The sequence below is a fragment of the Arvicanthis niloticus genome, chromosome 28, assembly GCF_011762505.2.
Source record: "Arvicanthis niloticus isolate mArvNil1 chromosome 28, mArvNil1.pat.X, whole genome shotgun sequence".
NCBI classification, from domain to species: Eukaryota; Metazoa; Chordata; class Mammalia; order Rodentia; family Muridae; genus Arvicanthis; species Arvicanthis niloticus.
In genome coordinates this window covers 1,745,004-1,769,274 of record NC_133436.1, presented here as the reverse complement: position 1 = coordinate 1,769,274, position 24,271 = coordinate 1,745,004, and the positions used below count along the sequence as shown (strand labels likewise).

The following is a 24,271-nucleotide window of genomic DNA, read 5'->3' as shown; positions in this document are numbered from 1 at the left end:
TAGATGTTCACTATGTCGTACAAGCTCAACTTGAATTCACAGAAATCCACCTACTTCTGCTGCCTCCCATCGGCTGCATTTAAAGGTATGCATCACCATGTCTGGCTATGAGTCGCTACTACTTTATTCACTGTAGTGACCTCAGATTTATACCTTTCCAGGGACTGAAATTCCACAAAGACCTGAGCTCAGAATATGAGTTCTATAAGGGCCTCCTGATTTTCTCTCTTCAAGTGATTAATGCAGAATGAAGTGGCTGGGCTTCAGATTTATAAGGAGACAAACTTTTCAGATAATGAAGCTAAATAAATAAATAAATAAATACAAAAGCACAGAGGGGATTTGTAGGAGAAAGATCTGAGAGATGTCCTTGCGTACCCAAGGAACCATCTTCTGTTTTGTTTGTTTGCTTTTGTTTGTTTTGTTTTTGTTTTGGGGTGGTTGTTTCTTTTGTTTTCTGACTGGTCTCACATGAAAATGAGACTTTGTAATGGGGCGTTCAGCACACAATTTTACTCCTAGTACTGCGGAGGCAGAAGCTAGCAATTCTGATTTTGAGGCCAGCCAGGAAAACCAGGCTGCACAGAGAAATCTGTCTTTAAAAAATGAAAAAGAAAAGAAAAAGAGGGCTGGAGAGATGGCTCAGTGGTTAAGAGCACTGACTGCTCTTCCAGCGTTCCTGAGTTCAAGTCCCAGCAACCACATGGTGGCTCACAAACATCTGTAATGGGATCTGATGCCCTCTTCTAATGTTTCTGAAGATAGCTACAGTGTATTCATATACATAATATAAATAAATCTAAAAAAAGGAAAAGAAATGAGAAAGAAGGGAATTTAATTCCCTTTTCTAATCATTTTATACTCTAATCTTGATTTTGGGTTTTTTTTTTCCCTTTGGTTTGTCGAGACAGGGTTTTTCTGTGTAGTTCTGGCTGTCCTGGAACTCACTCTGTAGAGCAGGCTGGCCTTGAACTCAGAAATCCACCTGCCTCTGCCTCCCAAGTGCTGGGATTAAAGGTGTGCGCCACCACTGCCCCGCTATACTCTAGTTTTGAAAATCAGTAGACTCCTCAGAAGTTTTAGTAGAACAGGTGGGAAGATGTTTAGTAGCTACATTTGTCTTCCTGTAATTGTTGAGATGTGGTTTTATTGCTATCGGCTTTCTCATTTTTTTTGAAAAGATATTACTTCTCCCCTGTGTGTGTCCTCTGGTGCTGGATGAGGGTTGACTTCACTGTAAAGCCCCGCCCACACTCCCTGCAAACATAGGGCTTCTCCCCTGTGTGTGTCCTCTGGTGCAGGATGAGGGTTGACTTCTGTGTAAAGCCCCGCCCACACTCCCTGCAAACATAGGGCTTCTCCCCTGTGTGTGTCCTCTGGTGCAGGATGAGCTTTGACTTCTGTGTAAAGCCCCGCCCACACTCCCTGCAAACATAGGGCTTCTCCCCTGTGTGTGTCCTCTGGTGCAGGATGAGGGTTGACTTCTGTGTAAAGCCCCGCCCACACTCCCTGCAAACATAGGGCTTCTCCCCTGTGTGTGTCCTCTGGTGCAGGATGAGGGTTGACTTCTGTGTAAAGCCCCGCCCACACTCCCTGCAAACATAGGGCTTCTCCCCTGTGTGTGTCCTCTGGTGCTGGATGAGGTTTGACTTCACTGTAAAGCCCCGCCCACACTCCCTGCAAACATAGGGCTTCTCCCCTGTGTGTGTCCTCTGGTGCTGGATGAGGGTTGACTTCACTGTAAAGCCCCGCCCACACTCCCTGCAAACATAGGGCTTCTCCCCTGTGTGTGTCCTCTGGTGCAGGATGAGGGTTGACTTCTGTGTAAAGCCCCGCCCACACTCCCTGCAAACATAGGGCTTCTCCCCTGTGTGTGTCCTCTGGTGCTGGATGAGGTTTGACTTCACTGTAAAGCCCCGCCCACACTCCCTGCAAACATAGGGCTTCTCCCCTGTGTGTGTCCTCTGGTGCTCACTGACATTTGACTTATCACTGAAACATTGCCCACATTGTCTTTCAATTTTTGAGATTTCTGATGCAATAAATGATTTGACTGTGTCCTTTATATTTGTTGTCTGGCTTGTTCTGAGTTCCTCTTCCACAGTTTTCTTACTTTCCTCAGATCTCATTTGCTCTTTGAGTGTGCTGGGAAAGGTTGTTGAAATCCTCTGTCTTGTCCATTTATGCCTGGGTTTGGATTTTCTTTTGATTTCATTGCTGGCCTTGTCATTTTTGTTCTGTGAATCAAAATGTTGTTCCTGAAGCTGATCTGGACAGGAATCTCCTGGTTTGGGATTTATTCTTGCAGATGCTCCTGGGAAGATTTCAGTACGATGATTCCATTGCACATGTTGAGTGAGGAATTTCTGACTTGAGAAGGCCAAAGAGCACAAAAGACAAGGATGAATCTCTGTCCTTAGTTCTGTGGAAAGATAAAGTTTTTGGTGAAATGGAATATAATAAATTGCCTAGGCATTGGATGTTCTATGTGGTCAGGCCTACCCCACTACTCAGTCTTCATGAGTTAACACGAACTCATCTAGGTTTGATGGTTCAAGGACAACAATCTGGTCAATGGGGTAAGATTCTGTCTTAAGACTCTGTCTCAAGACAAGCAATAGCCAACACTAGTTGTCTGTCTCCCGTCAAGTGCAGTGAGTGCATTCCCTCACTCCTTTTTTTTTTTAATTGTTGTTATTTTCGTTTGTTTGGGGTTTTGTTTTTATTTTGTTTTGTTTCATTTTGTTTTTGAGATATGGTTTCTGTGTGTATTCCTGGCTATCCTGGAACTTGATTTGTAGACTAGAGTGGCCTTGAACTCACAGAGATCCTTCTGCCTCTGCCTCCCAAGTGCTGGAATTAAAGGTGTGCACTACCTTTAATTTTTATTATTCTATTCTATTTTCTATTGACTATTTTCTTCATTTACATTTCAAATGTTTTTATTCTATTTTTATTTAACTACATCTTTTACAAAAATCTATAAAAGCTTACATTAGGGGCCTTTTCTACATAGCAGCCAGATTCCAGTCCTCCAGGTAGGATCAGGGGAAACCTTATTCCTGGTGTAAACAGTGCAATAGTGAGCATGCTCTACAACTATAAGTATCTTCTTGGTTTTTATATCCTACCTTACCCAGCAACCCTGTCTCACCCAGTTCCACTTACTCAGATGCCTGATCACCTTTTCCTATGCACTCTCTGCACCTATTTGATACTATTGAGACATAACAACACTTCTTTAGGTGGAATTTCCCTTATTGGCTTTTTCTAAAAAAAAAAAAAAACAAAAAAACCGGAAAGTTAAATGTAACTGGAGTCCATCTAGCTAGAAGATCAACAACTATGAGTACCTGGGTAGAGTTGTAGATAAAAGCAGCATATATGAGTTTGAAATTGTCTTCTCATTCTAAAAGACATATTCAGTTGGGGGTTCTCCTTTAGGTTAAAGAAGGCAGGATGTTCTGTGTCCTACTGACTAAAAGTCCCTGGCTTCTGCGGCCACACCTTGGCAATAAATATCTTTCTCAATGATCCACAAATTGTAAAATGAAAGTTTTTCTCTTCATACCAAGTATTCATGCTTATTTCTTATTTATCCCATTTCAAATATAACAGAAAAATCCTGTTTCAAAACATATCCTTAATCAGATGTCTTCTTTCTGTGACCCCTAGTCCACTGCATGCAATCCTTTCCTCTGGAAACTGAAGCAGGGTTGCACACTGCGTTATATTTTTGAAAATTAGACAAAGCATCATTGTAGAACAAAGAACTGAAACCCCACAATTGCCTCACTCTCCACTGTCCTGGGACTAGTCACAGGCTCACGTGCACTTCTCTGGCATCTGCTTCCTTCCATAAAATGACTTCAACCTGTTCTCAAAGGTGCAGACCTTTCATGCCTTGAAACAGTTACAACAGCTACTTCCTCTATCTAAGACCCTTCAACTACCTGTCTGCCCCTCTCAAATGTTATCTTCCTTCAACATTCTTTTTTTACGTTTTTTTTTTTTTTTGGGGGGGGGTGTTTCAAGACAGGGTTTCTCTGTGTAGCTCTGGCTATCCTGGAACTCACTCTGTAGACCAGGCTGGCCTCGAACTCAGAAATCTGCCTGCCTCTGCCTCACAATTACTGGGATTAAAGGCGTGTGCCACCACTGCCCGGCTTCCTTCAACATTCTTTATATTCACTCCTACTCCACAGGTCTCTAAACACTTTTTTTTTTTTTTTTTGAGTTTTTTCAAAGCCAGAGTCACTTCCTGACTCTGCACAGGTCTGTACAAGTATGCATGCTTCCCTAGCCCATGAGTCAGCTAAAGAGCAAGCATTTCAATATTTTTGTTTATTTTATATATATATTTTCCTCTCCTGGCACAGAGCTATAATCTACCTGACAACTAACTGACATAATGCATGATGACATATTTATATTATTTATAAATATGAAGGAAATTAAAAAGAAACCAGAAAAGGAAGGACCAGAGTAAACTACTTTGGTAAAAAAGTTGATGGGTACTTGAAAACTTTTTTTCTTTTTCTTTTTTTTTTTTTTTTTTTCTGGCCTCTAACTTTATAGCACTATATGTTGTTATATATTTTGTTTATAAAGTACTTGAAATAAATTTAGGGCTAGAGAGATGGTTCAGATGTTAAGAGTATTTGCTGTTCTTACAGAGGACCTGGGTTTGATTTTGGCACCTACATGGCAGCTCATGGTACCATGGTAGTTCCATGGAACTCCAGTTTCAGAAAATCCATCACTGTCTTCTGGCTTCAGCAGGCACTGCACACACATATATGCATGCAAGCAAACAATCATACATACAAAATAAATACAACAATCCTTTTAAAAATTAGAATATTTAAAAACATAAAAATTTTATAACACTTAAAAGCACATAAAATGATCTTTAATTTCAGAAGTTATTGAAAATGTACTGAGTTTATATTTTATTTCACTTAGCTTTTTGGGGGGTGGGGGGTGGGGTTCAAGACAGGGTTTCTCTGTGTAGACCTGGCTGTCCTGGAACTCACTCTGTAGACCAGGCTGGTCTGGAACTCAGAAATCCGCCTACCTCTGCCTCCCAAGTGCTGGGATTAAAGGCGTGCACCACCGCCGCCCGCCTATTTCACTTAGCTTAAGAATTGAAATACTCCCAGCACTTGGGAGGCAGAGGCAGGTGGATTTCAGAGTTCGAGGCCAGCCTGGTCTACAGAGTGAGTTCCAGGATAGCCAGGACTACACAGAAAAAAAAAAAAAAAAAAAAAAAAAAAAAAAAAAAAAAAAGAATTGAAACACAAGCCGGGCGGTGGTGGCGCACGTCTTTAATCCCAGCACTTGGGAGGCAGAGGTAGGCGGATTTCTGAGTTCGAGGCCAGCCTGGTCTACAGAGTGAGTTCCAAGACAGCCAGAACTACACAGAGAAACCCTGTCTTGAACCCCCCTCCCCCCAAAAAAAAATAAGAATTGAAACACAAGATGTCTATAGGGCTCTGAAACTCTACACAATGGTGTTCTACTACCTGAGCATACCTGTCCTCGAAGGGGATTGTTCAGCCCAGGGTCTGCTTGAGGAAAAAGCCTCTGGGAGCAGGTCAGCCATGGAGCTGGCTACCTAGAGGCCCTAGGTCCATATCCACGCAGCACTTGCGCTACTGCTCCCACTGCTCTAAAATTCTGAAGGAGCCCATGCATTTAGAACACATCTTCCATAACGATTGTACAAGTGACTGTGTTGGAACAGGAGGTGTTACATTCTAGCTTGGCTCCTAGACTTCAAGATAAACAGGCAATTGGACAGTATGGCCCAACTTTATAGTAAGCTGTTGGTGTATGCTGTGTGAAACTGTGCCTCTGTCCTTCCTCACCTACCTAAGGCATTCTCTAGCTTTAATAAAAATCTGATGGCCAATTAGCTGGAAGGTGGGACTTCCTGGGACGGAGAAAGGAACTCTGAAAAGAAGAAGGAGAAAAGCTTTTGCTAGGAGATATGAGAGAAGACAAACATGACTGCGGACTTGTAAGGTATAGCTGTAGCTAGCCAGGTGGCTGGATGGGGTTAACTTATATGAGCTAGTTGAGAGTCTACCCAGCTAAGGCCTAAGGCTTTAAAATATTAATGGGTCTCTGTGTGGTTATTTTGGGAAAAGTTGGTTAAGGAGTGATTGCTGCTGTATTAACTTCCAGCACTAATTTTAACAGGATATCATTAATCTTTTAATTTACCATGTCAAACCTAATTCTGATCAGTACTTTTATGTACAATCCATCATCTATGAAGATCTGTTTCATTGTTGTCCAGAAAGGGTTTGGCAGGGCAGAATCGGGATGACTCTTTCCCCCTGGCTTATCAGCTATGTAACCAGTCTTTGAATTTCTTCCTCTTGACAGCTTAATGTCATGACAGGTGAACATTTTAAGCTGAACAAGTATGGTTTGTGAGAACCCAGCCTCTAGAGTATGTTTGATCTTTCACATTCCTATGGATAAATATAACCATTCACACACACACCCCTTTGAATGCAAAATAAAGCAATTGATGCTGGATTAGGAATTCATTTTGATGCCTAAACTGCTTTTAAAATTTGTTGTTGTTCTCTAGAGGAAGGATGGGGTTCAGTGGTAAAGTCTTCAGTCTTCATGAACCATACATGAGGTACAGGGTTCCACACTGAGAACTACAAAGAAGTTTTCACTTAGAAGTGGTCCATGGTTTTTGATTGACCATGTATCCTAGTTAGGGTTACTGTTACTGTGATGAAACTCTTCTCCATACAACTTGGAGAGGAAACAGTTTATGTCAACTTAAACTTCCAGGTAACAGTCCATCACTGAAGGAAGTCAGGGTAGGGACCTAGAGGCAGGAGCTGATGCAGAGACTATCAGGAAGAGTGTTGCTTATAGCTTACTATCCTTGGCTTGCTCAGCCTGATTTTCATCTATAGTGTATTTGTGTTTATTTGTGTGGATTGGTGTAACTTATTTTAATATCACCATTTCTTAGAAGGTCTTATCAGTTTAGAAAAATTTTAAACATCCGTTCAATAGACTAGAATCAATATGTTTGTGGTAAATCTTTCTGGGCTTTACATATTATTAAAATATGTAAGCACTGAATCCCCTCCCCATTTCCTTTCCACTTTCATCTTTCCCTCTCTTTCTCTTGTCTTCCCTTTAATTTGTGATTCTGGAAGTCAGGGTCTTGTACATACTAGGCAGTTATCTACCACAGAACTATATCTCTGGCCCAGTTGTATTTTTTTTTCTTTCTTTGTGAGTAAGGGCTGGGGGCCTTGCACATGCCAGGCAACTGAGCTATACTCCTAACCCTGAATTTATTTTGAGCCGGTCTTGCTAAATTAGCCAGATTGGCCTTGAATTCACCCAGTTTTAATATCTTTATAAAGTTTTTATGTTGGTGGGTAGACAAAAGTTGGAGATTGCTTGATCCACATTTTCACCACATCCTACATAAAGACCATCACACTAAGTAGAGATGCAACTCTTGATGCTGAGGTAGTCAAGGCAGAGTAGGAAGGGCACCACCTGATCTTGCACACACTGGCAACTCACCCTGTCTGTCCTACATGTTCTCACTGTGAATGGACAGAATCTCTTCTTTTAAATGGTTTTTAAGGAAGAAGATTTTTCAATGAATCTTCCCAGAAGTGTTTGTAGCATTAAGATTTGTAGAAAGAGGCACTGAGAGAACTACCAGTTTTATTGTTAGGAACAGAACAGGGCAGCTTGACAACCTCTGGGTAGAATTGCCCCAAGTCAGAACACATGGAAGCTGTGAAGTCTGAAATTCTGCTGATCATTTGAAAATATACCTTTCATAAGGTCTCTTTTGACACACTACTTTTAATATCAACAGGCCTATTATATGAACAAAATAATATTTTCCTGACATTGGCTTTCCAGGGTAAACAGTTCTAAAAGTCTTCAGTTGTATTAGTCAGGTTTCTCTAGAGTCACAGAACTTATGGGATAAATTTCTCTCTCTCCTATACAAATATGTATGTATATTTATATGTATTCATATGCATATATGAATTTATTGGAATGACTTACAGGCTGCAATCCAACAATGGCTGGCTGTGAGTGGAAAGTTCAAGAATCTAGAAGTTGTTCAGTCCCCACAAGCCTGGGTGTCTCAGCTGGTCTTCTGTATATGCTAGAATCCTAAAGAAGTTGACTCCAATGCCAATGAGGGAATGAATGTTCTAGCAAGGTGCAAGCAAGCAAGCAAGCAAGGAAGCAAAGAACAAAATCGTCCTTCTTCTATGTTCTTACATAGACTTCCAGCAAAAAATATCATCCATATTAAAGATATGTCTTCCCTCTACAAGATTTGGATTAAAGGCATACACATGTCTTCCTATGTCAACATCCAAATTAAAGGCCTGTGTCTTCCAGCCTTGAGATCTGGATCAAAGGTTTGTATCTTTCTAACTCAAACTTCTGCATTAGAAGTGAATTCACTCACTTCAAACCAAGCAGAAAAATCTCACAGATGTGCCCTGCATTTCTGGATTGTAGTTTGTTCCAGATACAGTCAAGTTGACAACCAATAATAGCCACCACAACAGTTCTTACCTGTGTTTGACTCACACTTCATTCTAAATCTGGAGTGGGATGGGGAGGGCAGTAGTATCTGGATTAAGCAATCTAAGGTTTTGATTTGTTTTTCATTTACTCAACTTCTGAGTAGCTTTCTGTTGCATCCAGGGTCTCATTCCTGGCCAGTATTGTGTCTGTTCCTTGGTGTGAAATCCTATCTCTAAAAATGCCTTTGAGGGTTCCCACTCACACTTCATTTTCTTGCTTCAACCCCACTCTCATTTTTCTTTCTTTTCCCTATTAATATTGTGATTTCTGAATGTTCTAGTTGCTGTTTTTTATGCAGTTGGTTTATGGTAAGCTTTTAGCACTTGACACTGTACCTCCTATAGGAACGCTTGTAATTTTCATTTTTCCCTAATGAATTTAAACATTTTTATTTACCATAAATCATTTTTAAAAAGGAGTTAGAAAACGAAAATTCGCAAGGAGCTCTTTCTTTTTTGAAGAATCATAGTAGTACCTACCTCTTCCTTCTACGAGTCCTTTCTTCATTCTGCTTCCCCACTTAATGCCCAGCTCCTGGCCGTACTCATCCCCATACCAGACCAGAAGCTCACAACCTGGTCTGATAACACGGCAGGTTCGATAGAAGATTTTCCTGTGATATTGAAAGGCTACCAGGTTCTGCTCTTCATCGTCCCGGGCACAGTTCACATACCTAGAGTGGAAGGAAAGAGAGGCAAATATCGGGTAGGTAGCTCCATGTTTGCACTAGCTCCTTACTGGTGTCCAGTGCCCCTATGCTATGATGTTTCCAACCCCCTCCCACATTTCAAAGAACCTTCTGTTCTCATCTATCCCTTTGATGTTACATGAATCCTAGCTCCAAGCCCTGTTCATCTGTCCCAGAGGCCTTCCTTTCCCCAGGAGCCCAGTTTTTGAAGCTCTACTTCAGCCATCTATCTCTACTAGTGACAAAACAATGACTTCTTGCTTCAGTAAACTCTAAATCTTCCCATGTATACCTTAGAGCTTGGGACTTTTCATACACTCTGCTTCTAGATTCATCCTACACTGATCCCAAATCTGTTTGAAAGTTCTCCTCACTACCTACCCAGGCTACCAGAAAAGCATAAGAGATTTCTTAGCAAGATAACACAGAAAATAGGGCTGAAGATATAGCTCCGTTGGAGCACCTCGTCTACATATGCAGAAGCCTGGGCTCCATCCCCAGCACCATGTAATACTGGGTGTGGTGCACGCCTATAATCAACAAATGACATCAGGAGGATTAGAAATTTAAATTAATCTGGCAGGGGCATCTCTGCTTGTGCACTGAAGGCCTGGAATCAGCCTTCTAGCCATAGTCAGCCTGCTACCACAAAGTCTTGGGTCTCTGTGTAAAAACCTTGAAACAGACGGCTAGAAGCTATTGTAAACAAGCAGCTTTGGTGGACAGTTACCAGGCTCTAGTCATAGACCTTGTAGATAAGTAACCTCGATGGATTATTATTGTTATTATTATCCCTAACTTAGATAGGGACAAGTGAATCATAGGTGGAGTCGGAGTGACCTGTCCCCTGAAGCTTCACCCAGCTGATACTCTGTTCTGGAAGATATCTGTATTCCCCCTAAAAACACTTACGCTCCTGCGTCATCCCCTTCCCCCACATCCTGCCTTTTTGTGTATACAACCTGAGTGTGAAAAAGTAAAATTGGCCATTTGATCAGCCTATAGACAGATCGCCATTCTTTGCGTCACCCTGTTTTTCCCTCACTTTCTCTTTCAAGTGATCTCCCCAGTCCCCTGTTTAATGCCCTGCTGGACAGGACATTAATCCTCACAGAAAATGGCTAGAGTGCATAGCATCTAAACTTACATCCTTCCAGAACCCAGTATGATTGTCTCTGAAGCTAAGGAAATTTCCTACCCTCACAGACTAAAGGTCCTCTGTTGTAGATTGTTTCATCATTGTACTTCTCAAAATATACAAGAATTTCTTTTAATAAAACATTTGTAACATGCCTCTTGTAAGGACACAAGTTGTCTGACCTGCTCAAGTAATGAAATCTATTTTCTGAACTAGAACTCAAAATAAATGTTTCATAAATATTGAATAAATTGTAAGCCCAGTGTTTTCAGTGAATATAGGCTCCTTAAGGTTTTCCTCAATATTCCAATTTTTCTGAGTAGATTTGTGCTTTGATAAAAGTTAATGATAATATTAATTTATTTTTCCTTAATGTCCACAATATAAAAGAAGTACTTTTATATGGGAACCATTGAAGGAGTCATGATGAGAAAGGAAGGAACAAGTCTTATGAGTGACAGTCTTTCTCAGAACCCAGATACCTAATAGCCTTACCTCATCCAGTTGGCCTGGGACTCATCCTGTCCATCCACATACTCATAGCAGTTTCTTCCTTTGGTAATCTGAGTTTCAGAAAAAAAAATACATTAAAGCTTCAGGATGACAATAATGAAATCATGTCACCTCACAGTCACCAGTGCTCCCTGAGCTTTGGACTCAGCCACTCACAGTGACCACACGTGAGGCTTCTGAGGCATCATGTACACATGTGTTTTCTTTGTCTCTCTACCACTCCGCCCCTACTCACCTTCAGATCATGAAGCAGGATTTCCGTGTTGAACAAAGACCATTCAGTACACAAATTTAGTCATGTTGTCCCTGTCCATATCCTAGTTTGTCACACCAGAAACACAGGAAGGATGTGGGGAGAGGATGAAGGGAAAGGAGACATTTCTCACCAGCCAGGAGTATCCACTGTTAGCTGACTCTTCATCCTCTGTGATCTGGCCTTCATAGGGGCCAAAGTGCAGACCCACTGGTAGATCAGATGCTTCATTCCATACTCCAAGTCCAGCTTCAGGGATGCCCGATGGACCAATTCTCAGCCCAGGGGGCAAACTGAGGACTGAGTGGTTGGGATGCCCCCTGTCGACCACACTATCTTTTACAAATAAAGGAGGCCCATGGTTGGGACAACTGTCGATGAAGAAATTCTGGCACTTCTCACAATCTAAGGTAAGAACAGCAGGGATTGGACATCCCCAGATGTGTGAACACACTCAGATCAAAAGGTCTTCAGAAAGAGCACAGCACTCCTGTCACTCTCACAATCTGCACCCAAAGTCACTAGAATAGATATAGTCTGAGCTCCACGTAACCAGATGAATCACTAGACTAGGACATAACTGCCTTCTACATAAGATGGCCTGGTGGACACTTACAGAGGTAGTCATCATCCTGGGGCTCGCTGACCTCTTCATATGCAAGGCCCTTTCTCTCTCGCAGCCTGTACATCTTCACTTCAACATTCTTTTTCCTGAGTTCTGTATTAGAGAACAAAGGTGACTTAAAGTGTATGAATCTCAAGCATGTATCCCTGTTTCTTCATAAAATCTAAAATCTGGGCCTGAGAAGATAGCTCAGCAGTTAAAGCACATGCTGTTCTTATAGAAGATCTGGGTTTGGTTCCCAACACTCACATCATGGCTTACAAACATCTGTAACTCCAGTTCTAGGTAATCAAATACTCTCATCCCATCTCTGCAGACATGGTACACATACATATATGGAGACAGACATTCATATGCATATAAAAATAAATCTTTAAAAAACTTAAATTCATTTTAAAATGTTTTAAAAGAAAATGTGAAATTTACTGCCACATGCTCCCCTTTAACTTTTTTGTTTAAAGAAGCTAAGATCTCATATTCAACTGACAACAGATGTCTAATCTAACTTTAATTTCTGACTCTGCAGGTTTAATTTCTACTTGCCCACATTTTCTATTTAAAAATGGTTCATTCCCCTGTTGAGTCATTTATAAAATATTAGTTAAGGGTACACTGCAATTAGGCATTGAACAAAAGCCTGGACAAACAGCATTGAGAGTATTTGGTTCCTACTGCCACAGAGATGTATTGGATCAGTTACTTTATGCTTCACTTGCTGTTTGAAAGCAACATAAGAGCTACCATATCCTTATCCTCACATATTAATGTTCACAAGGTCACAGAGTTTTTAAGATTGTCAAAGTCCCAGTATCTCCATGTGAATAACAATCCAAGTGTGTGCCTTTAAAATCAGTGTTCTGGCATACTGCTTAATAGCATGCCCACTGTCAATGCCACAGCTTAGACAAGATCAAGTTCTGACCATTCCAGACCATTCTCATCAATATTCCTAGAGGAATTAAAGTTCCCAAATTATTTACTCTTACTCAGTTTTTTTCCAGAGTGCTGTTCAGAGGTATTTCCTTCTTCAGGGGAAGACACTGGTTTCTGGGCATGTTCTGAGCCACTTGGATTCAGCAAATTTTCTATTCCAGATGCTTTCTTCACGTTAGATTCGCCACTCAATGGCATTCTAGGTGATTCCTTTATTTAGAGTCACATATAAAAAGACAATAGGTATTTCTGTAGTTCTTTAAGCCTTTTTATAAAATTTCACCTGTGATTTTAGTTAATGTGTAGAGTGTCTGAATAAAGAAAAGACAAATAAGGACTTAAATGAGTCCAGGGCAAAGGCCATGTGCTAGGCTTTCTCCCTTCAGACTTCTTGCAGGCTTGAGGGAGGGATATTTGGGAAGGCTAACTGGAAGGCCAACAAAGTTTGCAATGAAGAAGATAAGAGGACATATCCATAAACTAGGAAATATTGATCAGATGAGAAATGCAGAAAACAAAGTTGATAAAACACATCTGTAAAAGGAAGTGAGAGCAGAGCAGTATCTCTGGGACAAAAAATAAAGAGATGGTGGCAGAAATATACCTCTACAACTAACAAAGTGACGATAAAATTGTAAATTTGGAAATAGTTGATTCTAGAATTAGGTTGCTTATTTGAGATGGAGTCTTATTATAGAGGCTGGCCTAGAACTCACAGGTTTTCTCCTACCTCAGCCCTTCAACTACTCGAATTACAGATCTGAGCATAATGGTTAGGATGATTCTGGAATTAGATTAACTAATTCTTGTACTAATTTTTCAGAAAATTCACTAATTTTTTCATTCATAAGTTTATATACATGCTAATTGTTCATTTTTAAAAGATTTATTTTTATTTCTCTCTCTCTCTCTCTCTCTCTCTCTCTCTGTGTGTGTGTGTGTGTGTGTGTGTGTGTGTGTGTGTGTGAGAGAGAGAGAGAGAGAGAGAGAGAGAGAGAGAGAGAGAGAGAGAGAGAGAGAGGTGCACATGTTTTGTCAGGGTCAGACAAGGGCATTCAATCTCTTGGAGTTGGAGTTAAAGGGCAGTTTTGAACTGTACACCTAGAAACCAAACTCAGGACCTCTGGAAGAACAAGAAGTGCTATTAACCACTGAGCCCTCTCTACAACCACCCTCACATAATACTTTTTGTGATACTGAATAGAACATGTGCAATTGAATATAATATTAATGTGAGATTACTAGCTTCTCTCATAGACTCTTCCACAGATGATCTTTCAATGGAAATTGTTTGCCTATATGAAATCTTACATCCTCTCTTTCCCATTCCAAAACTCACTATATCGTCGTATACCTATGGCAGACCTGGAACTCCTTAAGTGGACTAGGCTGGCCTTGAACTCACAGTATTCCTTGGGACTCTGCTTGCCAGGTAATTACAGGCAAGCACTACCATGCCTCATTAAGGTGTTTTCTCATTTGTGGATCCCTTGCTATCAAATTTGAATCTGCTTAGGGATGAGGGCTGCTGTTTTTATCAGAATGAGTCTTTATGAGGCAGAGGATCATATCTCCTTTATCTGTGCCATCCAAAGTAAAAATCCTCTGTAATTCATAAAGTATCCTTAGAGTACATTAGTGTATTTCTCACTGTGACATAGCAGGAAAAAACTGAGTGCAAGTGAGTGATATTCTTATTCATTCAAATGACAGAGAGGATGAGAGACACTGTGTGGAAGAGACTGGGAAGGTAGCAGTCCCAGGATACTCCAAGTCTTCTCCTTTCCTTACCTGTGTTTGGAGTCTTTGTGAAGGTTTCCTTGACTGTAGGATTTGGAAAACACTTACCTTCTGTTGTTTACTGTGCTTCACTCGGAAAGGCACCCAAGGAGGACTGACTGAAAAGGCATGGGAAATCAGGGTTTGAGTTGGTATATAGTTTTACACTTGGGATTCTCACCAGGAACAGAGATTTCTGAATAACTGAGTGAAGACTTCAAGGATTACCCAAAGGTGATATGAAAATTATTTCATGCTGAGCAGTGGTGGTACACGCCTTTCATCCCAGCACTTGGGAGGCAGAGGCAAGGTGGATTTCTGAGTTCAAGGCCAGCCTGGTCTACAGAGTGAGTTCCAGGACAGCCAGGGCTACACAGAGAAACCCTGTCTCAAGAAAACAAACAAACAAACAAACAAACAAACGCAAAAAACAAAAAGAAATTATTTCTAAAATATTATTAATCCTATTATTCTATTGGGGGCATTGGTGTTTTTATTTAAACTTATTCAATTAGACAAAACTCATCTTCTCTTTGATTCATTTTCATAAGATATCCAATGCATTTACTTTTAAGTCAGTCAGCCTGTGACAAGGAAAAAAACTGAATAAACCAGGAACAAGGAGAGATTACATACACACAAAAAGGTCATTTGATAAAATGTCGGGTTTTTTCTGTTTTGTTTTTTTGGGGATTTTTTTTTTTTTTTTTTTTTTTTTTTTTGGCTTTTCGAGACAGGGTTTCTCTGTGTACCCCTGGCTGTCCTGGAACTCACTCTATAGACCAGGCTGGCCTTGAACTCAGAAATCCACCGCCTCTGCCTCCCAAGTGCTGGGATTAAAGGCGTGCACCACCACTGCCCAGCTAAAATGTCATTTTAAATATCAGTCTTAATATTGAAAAATTGGAATTCTTTCCTCTAGGATTACAACAGGCATGCAAGGATTCCCATTATTACCCTTTCTACTCAATATAATACCAGAAGTCCTGGTTAGAATAAGTAGGCCAAAAAAGATATAAAAGTCATCTAACTTGGAAATAAAGAAATAAATTATCTCTTTTTACAAATTACATTGTCTTATATACAGAAATCCCTTAAGATTCCACTAAAAATTTCAGGATATAAAATGAGCGTTTAAAAATCAGTTGTGTTTTTATACAACCACAATAAATAATCTAGGAAGGAAATGTTAAAAAATCACATCTGCAATGATTAAAATAATAAAATATTTAGTAGGAAAGTAAAGGATGCAAAAGATTTGAACATCAAAAATTTCAATACTTCTTTCAGTAATGTTAAGACTCAAAGAAAGGAAAAATAGCTGGTGTTCATGGTTTATAAGACAATGTTATAAAAGTTTTATTACCTCAAATGACCTGTAGATTAAATTTATTCCCTATCAAAATGCCAATGTGGTGTTTTGCTGAATTAAAAAAAAATCAAGATTAATATGGGATCCTAAGGAAATAAGAACAAAGCCTTGAAAAAGCCTAAGATAACATGCTTTAAGGAACTACATCCAAGGCATGAAACTATGAAACCATTAGACAAAAGCTAGACTAAAATCTGCATAATATTGGAAACATAATTAATTTTCTTGGTATAACATGAAAAAATTAAGCAAAAACGGAGAAGTAGGATTACATTAATCCTAAAAACATCAAATGAAACAACGGAATGAAAAGGGTAACCTAAAGAACAGAAGAAAGTATCTGCAAAGTGTATATAGAATAAGGGGTTGGTATCTAGAATACTCAACAACCACGACATCAATACAAAGTAGGTCAAAAATAGGTGATTAGACTCAAGTGTGTTTTTTATCAAATCAACTTATATGTTTGTATTCAAGTCCTATTTCCTAACATATTTGGAGATGAAGTTATTGGAAGGTAATTATGACATGATAACACCTGAATAATGTGGCCCCATAATTGAATTAGTTCTTTCATAAGTAGAGATCCAATGAACACACACCTCTGTGCGTTCTACACATGAACACACATAATTCATGTGAACACACAAAGAAGCCATTGTTGAAACCTGACAAGGTAGCACCCCCATCTTGGATTTCTAGCCTCCAGAATTGTAAAAAATATATTTCTGCTTACAAACTTAGCACATATTTTGTTGATAGTTTGATATTTTGTTGACAGCTCTTCAGCTATCTAATACAATAAGCACACATTTCTTCTGATATTAAAGTGAGCAACAAGCATAGAGAAAGGTGCTTGATAAATTTAATTATCATATATATATATATATATATATATATATATATATATATATATATATAACAAGAAGTATGACAAGAATGAGAACAAATTGGAATGCTTGAATGACCACCTCCTTTGGTGAAAATATAAAATAGTACAGCTACCAGAAATAGTAAGTCCCTCAAAAGTTAAAATAGAATTACTTTATGATTCAGATTTCTTTATGTACATATAAAAAGTGAAAATAAGATCTTGAAAAGACATTTGCACATCCATGGTCATATTTACATTATTAATAATAAGCAAGCAGACTACAGACTAGGTAAGGCACTTATGCTAACTACTTTGAGTTTGATATTTCTTGTTCATGCCCAGATTTGTATATATCATATTTATTGTATTTATAATATTATATAGTTTTCACATATTTTTAAATGTACAGGAATAGCTTCTTACTGTATTTTGCATTGCATCTTGTTTGTTTGCTGACCTTTGATTCTTAGGTGAAAAAAAAATAACAGTTTCCAGAAGTTAATTCTGAGACATTTTCAAAACCTAAATCTGAGTTGGTTTCAGATGGGTACTTCTAGATCCTCCTGACCCCTCGATTTGCTTCTAAACTCTCCTAGCCCCTCCTCACCTTGTTGCTTAGGTGTCCATTCTTCATCAGAATCCTCACTGTCATTTATCTGGGGCTTGATTGCTTGCCTTTGGTAACACATGAAAGCTGGTCTAGGGGCTCTGAGACCTGAAAAGAAGCAAAATGTTCCCTTAAAAAGGAAGCAGGCTCAAGGCTCAAGAGGACAGAACCAAAGTATCACAAGGCTGGGTAGACACACACACACACACACACACACACACACACACACACACGTTTCCTCTAAACTTGTCTCCATTGGAAATCGTATCACTCTAGATACCTGGGAGAACACTAACATAACATGGGAATTGTAGACTTGTGTTTTATCTAGGCTAGTTCAACCCAAGACTTGTTGTTACCTATGGAAATTAGCATTTTATAGTTCCTTTTCACATTTCTATAGCGAATTTTCTCCCACTCTCCCATCTCTGCCCATTCTTCTTTGGAGAAGTATATGGAAATGTCTTTGAATTCATCTTTGACCTGGAGGGAAAAAAAATGGAACATGCTGGGCAGGGCTTGGGACCCTCGAGTGTGGTCTCAGTGACCAAGGTTTTCCTCCCATTCCCAGAAGCCTCTTTAAGCAAACACTGGATGTTCATGCTGTCGGAGCAGTAAGCCTTTGCTAATAAGTCTTTCCTCTCTCACATAGCCGGACCCACCATCTTGTCATAGGAAGATCAATATGGTAGTATAGACCAAGAGTCTATGGAACTCAAGGCTGTCTGCCTCTGCCCACCCCACGATCCTCCTAACTCTAGGATAACTTTGTTCTACCTTGTGTTTCCACTCGAGTTTCCCTGCATCTCCTTCAGGACTATTCTCTTCCGGTTTGTTGGTGTTCATGGTGCAGGACATTTCCCTGGAAAGATCCAGGGTCCTATGGTCCTATGGATGAATAAGTAACTAAGTCATAAGCGAACATGGATGCCACCCGCACATGGGAAGGAGCTGGAGGCTGGGAATCCATGCAGCCAACACAGCGGCTTCTTCCGTGGTCTAGTACACTAGGCAGGCGCAATGATTCTGGACTGAACACTAAACCTAGGCACTGACCCCACATCCGGGTCAGGGCCTGTGACAGCAAGTGAAGGAAGATTCGTCCCGCCAAGTGGGGTCGCCCGCCACTCCCCCCCTCCACCGCCCCCACTTGCTCTACCTCTGGACCAAGGAGTCACTCAGGGCAGAACACTTAGGTCTGAGAGATGTTTTCAGGTAAACTGATTTGGGAATCCTGAGTACAAGGGATTGAAGCTCCACTGGTGAAAATTTGGGGACCCTCTGGCTGAGATTTTAATTTAGGGAACCTCGGGCTGAGGATTGGAGTTCGTCAGATTGAGGTAATTGGGTTTGTAGGCTAGAGAAGTCTTTCAGGCTGTGAAATAAGGTTTGGAGACTTGCAGACTGACGAGATTTGACGATTGTGTCAAGATTTGGGGTTTGTCACATCGAAAGTATTTAGGGTCCTGACGGATGAGAGAGCATTTAGGACCTTGGAAGCCTATCGTAAGGAGTAGTGACAGGTCCTCGAGACTGAGGGCGATTGGGGTCTCTGGGGCTTAGGAGAGTCTCTACGCTGACAGTCCAGGTTTCCTGTGTGGAAACCTGAGGCGAGCGACCAAGGTTCCTCAGGCAGAGGGTGGGTTGATTCCGCACTGGTGCCTTTGGGACCTAAGCCAAAAGGCATTTGGAGTTCCCGAGAAGCTGAGGTGACGCGGTGTGTGCGTGTGAGCGCGCGTGTGTCACGCTGAGGGGGTTCGAATCTAATTTAGGGGATATGGGGTCTCACGGGCTGAGCCTAGAAAGTCTCGCTGGTCTTGAGAGTCTCGGCTGTACTCATGCTCCAGAATCTTGTGGTTCTGGCGCCACCGCCGCCGTCCGTCCCTCTGAGGAGCTCCGAGGCTGACTGACCGGAGAATCCACCAATTGACAGACAGCTGGCAGAGGGGCGGGAACAAGAAAGGCGGAGGGCGGAGCTCTGCCTGTCAATCACGGTGTAATTCCTGCCCCTGGCTTTCTTCAGGCTGCCCCTCCCCTCGCTGGGATGGCCAGGACATCGCACGAATCAGGTGGTGGCTAGCGCGCAGGCGCACACGTGTGCTCTGCGCGGCGTCCTTTTCTCCGGGCTCCTCGTTTTTTACCTTTGTCAGGTTGTTGTCCCTGACCTGTGTTCTGTCTACAAAAGGTCTTAAAACCATGGAGCAGAGCCTTAAGTGCTTAGGTCTGCTCTAGAGTGGGGTTTCACTCAATCTCCAGTTGGAGCTGGACACTGGGAAGCCGAGGGGTGAGGATGGGACCGGAAGTCCAGCTCAAGTCCAGCCTGAGATAAGTAGCTAGATCAAATATATAGACAAAATCAAAGCAAATATGGGTCTCTGGAAAAGAACCTAAAAATCAGGCTATGAAAGGGTTTTTAAAAATATTTATAGAGCCTCTAATTTAACAATAACTTTAATAAATAGGCACATAGGTTTACTAAAATTTTTGTGACGTGCTAAGAGCGCCTTGATTAATATAAATCGTTATTAGTTAAATTAGTTTAGCCGGGCGGTGGTGGCGCACGCCTTTAATCCCAGCACTTGGGAGGCAGAGGCAGGCGGATTTCTGAGTTCGAGGCCAGCCTGGTCTACAGAGTGAGTTCCAGGACAGCCAGGGATACACAGAGAAACCTTGTCTCAAAAAACCAAAAAAACCCCAACCAAACAAACAAACAAAACAAAACAAAACAAAAAAAATTAGTTTACAAGAGGGGTGGAGAGATGGAGCAGTGGTTAAGAGTACTTGCGGCTTTTGCAAAGGACATGGAATTTTCCAGCACCATCGTGGGGCAGCTCACAATCCTCTCCCCATAACTCCAATTCCATGGGGTCCGATGCCTTTTTCATCACTTTTTAGCTACCCACACTTACGTGGTGCACTTGCATACACTCAGACCTACGAAAATACACAGAAATAAGTAGATCTTTTAAAAAGAAATTAATTTAAAATTTCTAATGATAAGAATACGAACTACTCACTGCTAGAGCAAAAATAAACAAGCACAGGGTACAACTCCCCAGCTCTAGTTTGACTTTCCCTTTAATTCTGCTACCTCAGCAATATTAGACTTTTAAAAATATATATAGTTCATGGGATTTAAGAACTTTTGATAGTGCTATGAATGCACTGTATTGGCTGCCATAAGTTTGAAATATGTAGACACCATCAGCTTAAATGTATGACTGACTTCTTAGTTCATCTCTCAATAATTTGTTGGTCTAAAATTTGCAGAGACTCTGGGATAAATCTATTTAAAGAACTATAATGGTAGATGTAAAATCTAAACTAATTAGGAGCTTGATGACCTACATAATGGTGACAGGAGAAAGTGGACTGCACAAAGTTGTCCTCTGACCTCCAGATACACACTGTGGCATGCAGGAGAACACACACACACACACACACACACACACACACGTTCTCTACCAAAACATAGCAGGCAATGAACTGAGAATAGCAACGGAAAGAAGCAGATTAACAATTTGTAAATGCCTGTTCAGATAGATAAACAGGAACTAGGCAATCCTAAAACTCAAATAAAGCCCCACAAAAGACAGAAATCTGAGACTGATTGTTAGATTGTTAATAAAAGCAAACTTGAAGGACTGATTTCCTTCGGTGGAGAGACAAATCTACAGATAGGGCTCTGAAATTCATTTTAGGGTAGACAAGGGGTTAGAGAGATGGCTCAGAGGTTAAGAGCACTGACTGCTCTTCCAGAGATCCTGAGCTCAATTCCCAGCAACCACATGGTGGCTCATAACCATCTATTAATGAGATCTGGTGCCCTCTTCTGGCATGCAGGTATACATGTAGGCAGAATATTATATATAATAAATAAATCTTAAAAAACAAAACAGGCAAGGTCAGCTGGGACTGGTGGTATATATCTGTACTGCCAGCTTCTTGGGAGGTCAGAGAAGGAGGGGCTTGAAAATACAAGGGCATTATGTACCACTTAATGAGACTGTCTCAAAATGAAAGAAGGCTGGAAATGTAGCTAAGTGGTAGAGGGGTTGGTAGTATGCATGGAGCTCTACGTTCAATCCCTAGTACCACACACACAAAGAGCTAAATCCTAGTAAATTGGACTCTCTGCTGAAATAGGTCTACTATCCTAAGAAAAGGTATACTAAGGTTCTGGTTGGAAAGTAGAGTTAGCCAAAGTATTCACTGAGAATTCATCATAGCAGGAGAATTCATCTGTGCCGTCCCATTTTTCATGTTGATCCCCAAAATATTCCTCAGTTAATGCCATACATATTAATCTTGCTCTCATAAAGACACAACTATCAGCACATACTGGTGTAGAAGAAACTCAATGTAATAGAATTGATTTTATGAAGCAATTGTTAATAGATTTGCTTAGGAGATATTAAATCAGAAAAAGTTCTACTTTTTCTGATTTAAAAAGTGAGAACTAGCCGGCCAGTGTTGGCACATGCCTTTAATCCCAGCACTTGGGAGGTAGAGGCAGGCGGATTTCTGAGCTTGAGGCCAGCCTGGTCTACAGAGTGAGTTCCAGGACAGCCAGGGCTATACAGAGAAACCCTGTCTAGAAAACATAAACACAAAAACAAAACAAAACAAAAAACTCCCCCCCCCCAAAAGTGAGAGGTAATAAAACAACCCAAAGATAAGTAACACTATCCAGGTGTGTTAAAGATAAACAAAATTAACAATGCTAGAATGTTTGTTCACCAAGATTGCCAGCTACTAGGCCCACCCCCAAAGAACCTGTTCTAACAGGCAGCTCAAGGTTCACAGTCATCATTACATTCTGGTCTGCTAGTAAGTCCTCTATGCTCTTATTAAGAAAAACATAATTCTGCTATGTGAGCAAGATGACCCTGGGTAACAACTATTTGAAAAAGAACAATACTGATATACTTAAGAAATAATCCTGACAATATTTTAGCTGTGTAAATTTTCCATCTGCCCGAGTGGCCAGACTTGAGTTCTCCTGTCTCCATTCAAATTGTTCACAATGTAAACTGTCTGAAACTTTTTAAAAAAAGATTTATTTCTTTATTTATGTATATGAATACAATTATAGCTGTCTTCAAACATACCAGAAGAGGGCATCAGATCCCATTACAGATGGTTGTGAGCCACCATGTGGTTGCTGGGAATTGAACTCAGGGCCTCTGAAAGAGCAGTCAGTGCTCTTAACCACCGAGCCATCTCTCCAGCCCAACTGTCTGAAACTTAAGGATGACAACATATGTAAAATGCAAACACCTAAGTTATTTATATGTTAGTAAAGCATTCTATTCAAGGTCACATCTGCCTTGAGCATTAGCCAATGGACAAGCATCATTAAGGAGCTTTCCTTGTCCCTAAGAGTTCCAAGTTGTTAGGATAGATGAAGTCATTTTGTGTGACTTGGAATAATATAATGCTTCTAAGATGTGATAAGGAGCCAATCACAGGGTAGCTCCTATAAGAGCCAAGCCTAAGGCAGGTTGTGATACGTTAATGAATCAACCCTAAGCTGAGAACTGTGGGAAGCGGCTCCGCTCTCGCCGTTACAAGGTGGTGCTTGGCATAGGCATTTCTGGAGAGAAAAGACAACTCCATATATGGAGTTGTATGTGCTGAGAGGTGTGGTTACCTGATCACCTTACCTCGAGTCATTGAGAGTGGCCAATTAGTAGTGACATCGTGGCAATCGCCGATTGGAACAAGGAAAAGGTTTTAAGGGGATGCACAGGGAGGAGAAGAGAGAGAGGAAGCAAGCTGAATAAACTGCTCGAAGAAGAACACGGTTGCTGTTGCCTTATTCCAAGGGTCGGACGTGGGTAGCGACAGAGAGCCCTGATAGTGCAATGTGAATGCCTACTGGAACAATACAAAAACTCCAACTTTGGTGCTGTCCCCAGGATCTCACTGCTGTGCTCCCAAAACATTCCATCTCAAACTCTTGGCTTATTTCCAAGGGCAAAGGAACTCTGAGACTGGCCACTTTGTGACTCTGGTTCTGATGACCATTTAGTTTCTGGCACTGCAAAGGTGTAAGAATTGCTGAAGGAAGACCCTCAGTCTCAAATAGTATGCAAAAGTGAAGAGCGTTTATTTTGCAGAAAGAACACTATCTGGGAATCAACCATTTATACAAAATGGCAACCTCAAGAGGAGCTTGCAAATTCATTTTATTCAGAGGAAGGGAAATTTTCTGAAAGAGTTGGGCAATCTCTAACATGATTGTCTAGGTAAGCAGCAGTTATGTTAGCACATTTCTGATTGGTTGCTATCTTAGTTTTACATACTAGTTTTATCATTTTGGTGAGACCTTAAAGAAATTCCAGGACTTAGCTCTGGGTTTCTCCTCCCCTTCAGCCAAATGTCAGGGCCATCCTTTATTAAAGACCCATTGTCTGTGATTCTCCGGAGGAGTCTTGTTTGCTTCCCTGGGAAACTGAAACTCTTTCATCTCAAAAGTTTTAGAGGTCTCAGCACCACTGCTGAGTTCACACATGCCTGCTTTGTCAGAGCTCACACAAGACTCTCAAGGATCTTCTGGAACACGTGCCACAGCCAAAGGACTTCCCTGAAGATGCAGGTTAGGTCCTGAGGCACATTCACCAGAGAGGCTTCCCAATGGTGGCCTATAGCATTCCCTACCAAACATCTTCCCATTTGGTGAGAAGGTTGTTTACGTGAGATTGCTGTAATGTTTATAATAGCACAGCATTAGAAGGAATGTTTGTATGTGGCCTTGTTGGAGGAAGTGTGTCACTATGGGGTGAGCTTCGAGGTCTTATATACTCAAGCTACACCCAGTGTGGCACACAGTTGCCTGCTGCTGCCTAAAGACTAAGAACTCTCAGCACCTGC

General features: G+C 40.9%; 1 protein-coding gene and 1 long non-coding RNA gene across 2 annotated transcripts in view; one reads left to right on the top strand and one right to left on the bottom strand.

Moving 5' to 3' along the window:
• Positions 1 to 10,690, top strand: part of LOC143439996 (uncharacterized) — a 30,916-nt gene extending 20,226 nt beyond the window's left edge. Inside the window, exon 5 of the long non-coding RNA XR_013107932.1 lies at positions 8,079 to 10,690. This is a non-coding gene — a long non-coding RNA (uncharacterized LOC143439996). The remainder of the gene's footprint in view (positions 1 to 8,078) is intronic.
• Prdm9 (PR/SET domain 9) lies at positions 230 to 19,532 on the bottom strand. The gene is made up of 11 exons (XM_076926543.1): positions 19,185 to 19,532; positions 18,173 to 18,283; positions 17,755 to 17,878; positions 17,396 to 17,503; positions 14,612 to 14,661; positions 12,817 to 12,973; positions 11,822 to 11,923; positions 11,339 to 11,610; positions 10,935 to 11,002; positions 9,093 to 9,286; positions 230 to 2,422 (listed from the first exon to the last, which is right to left on the bottom strand). Exons 2-11 carry the CDS (start codon positions 18,251 to 18,253, stop codon positions 1,185 to 1,187), a joined length of 2,394 nt encoding a protein of 797 aa, XP_076782658.1. The 5' UTR covers positions 18,254 to 18,283; positions 19,185 to 19,532; the 3' UTR covers positions 230 to 1,184.
• Between the last annotated feature and the right edge of the window lie 4,739 nt (positions 19,533 to 24,271).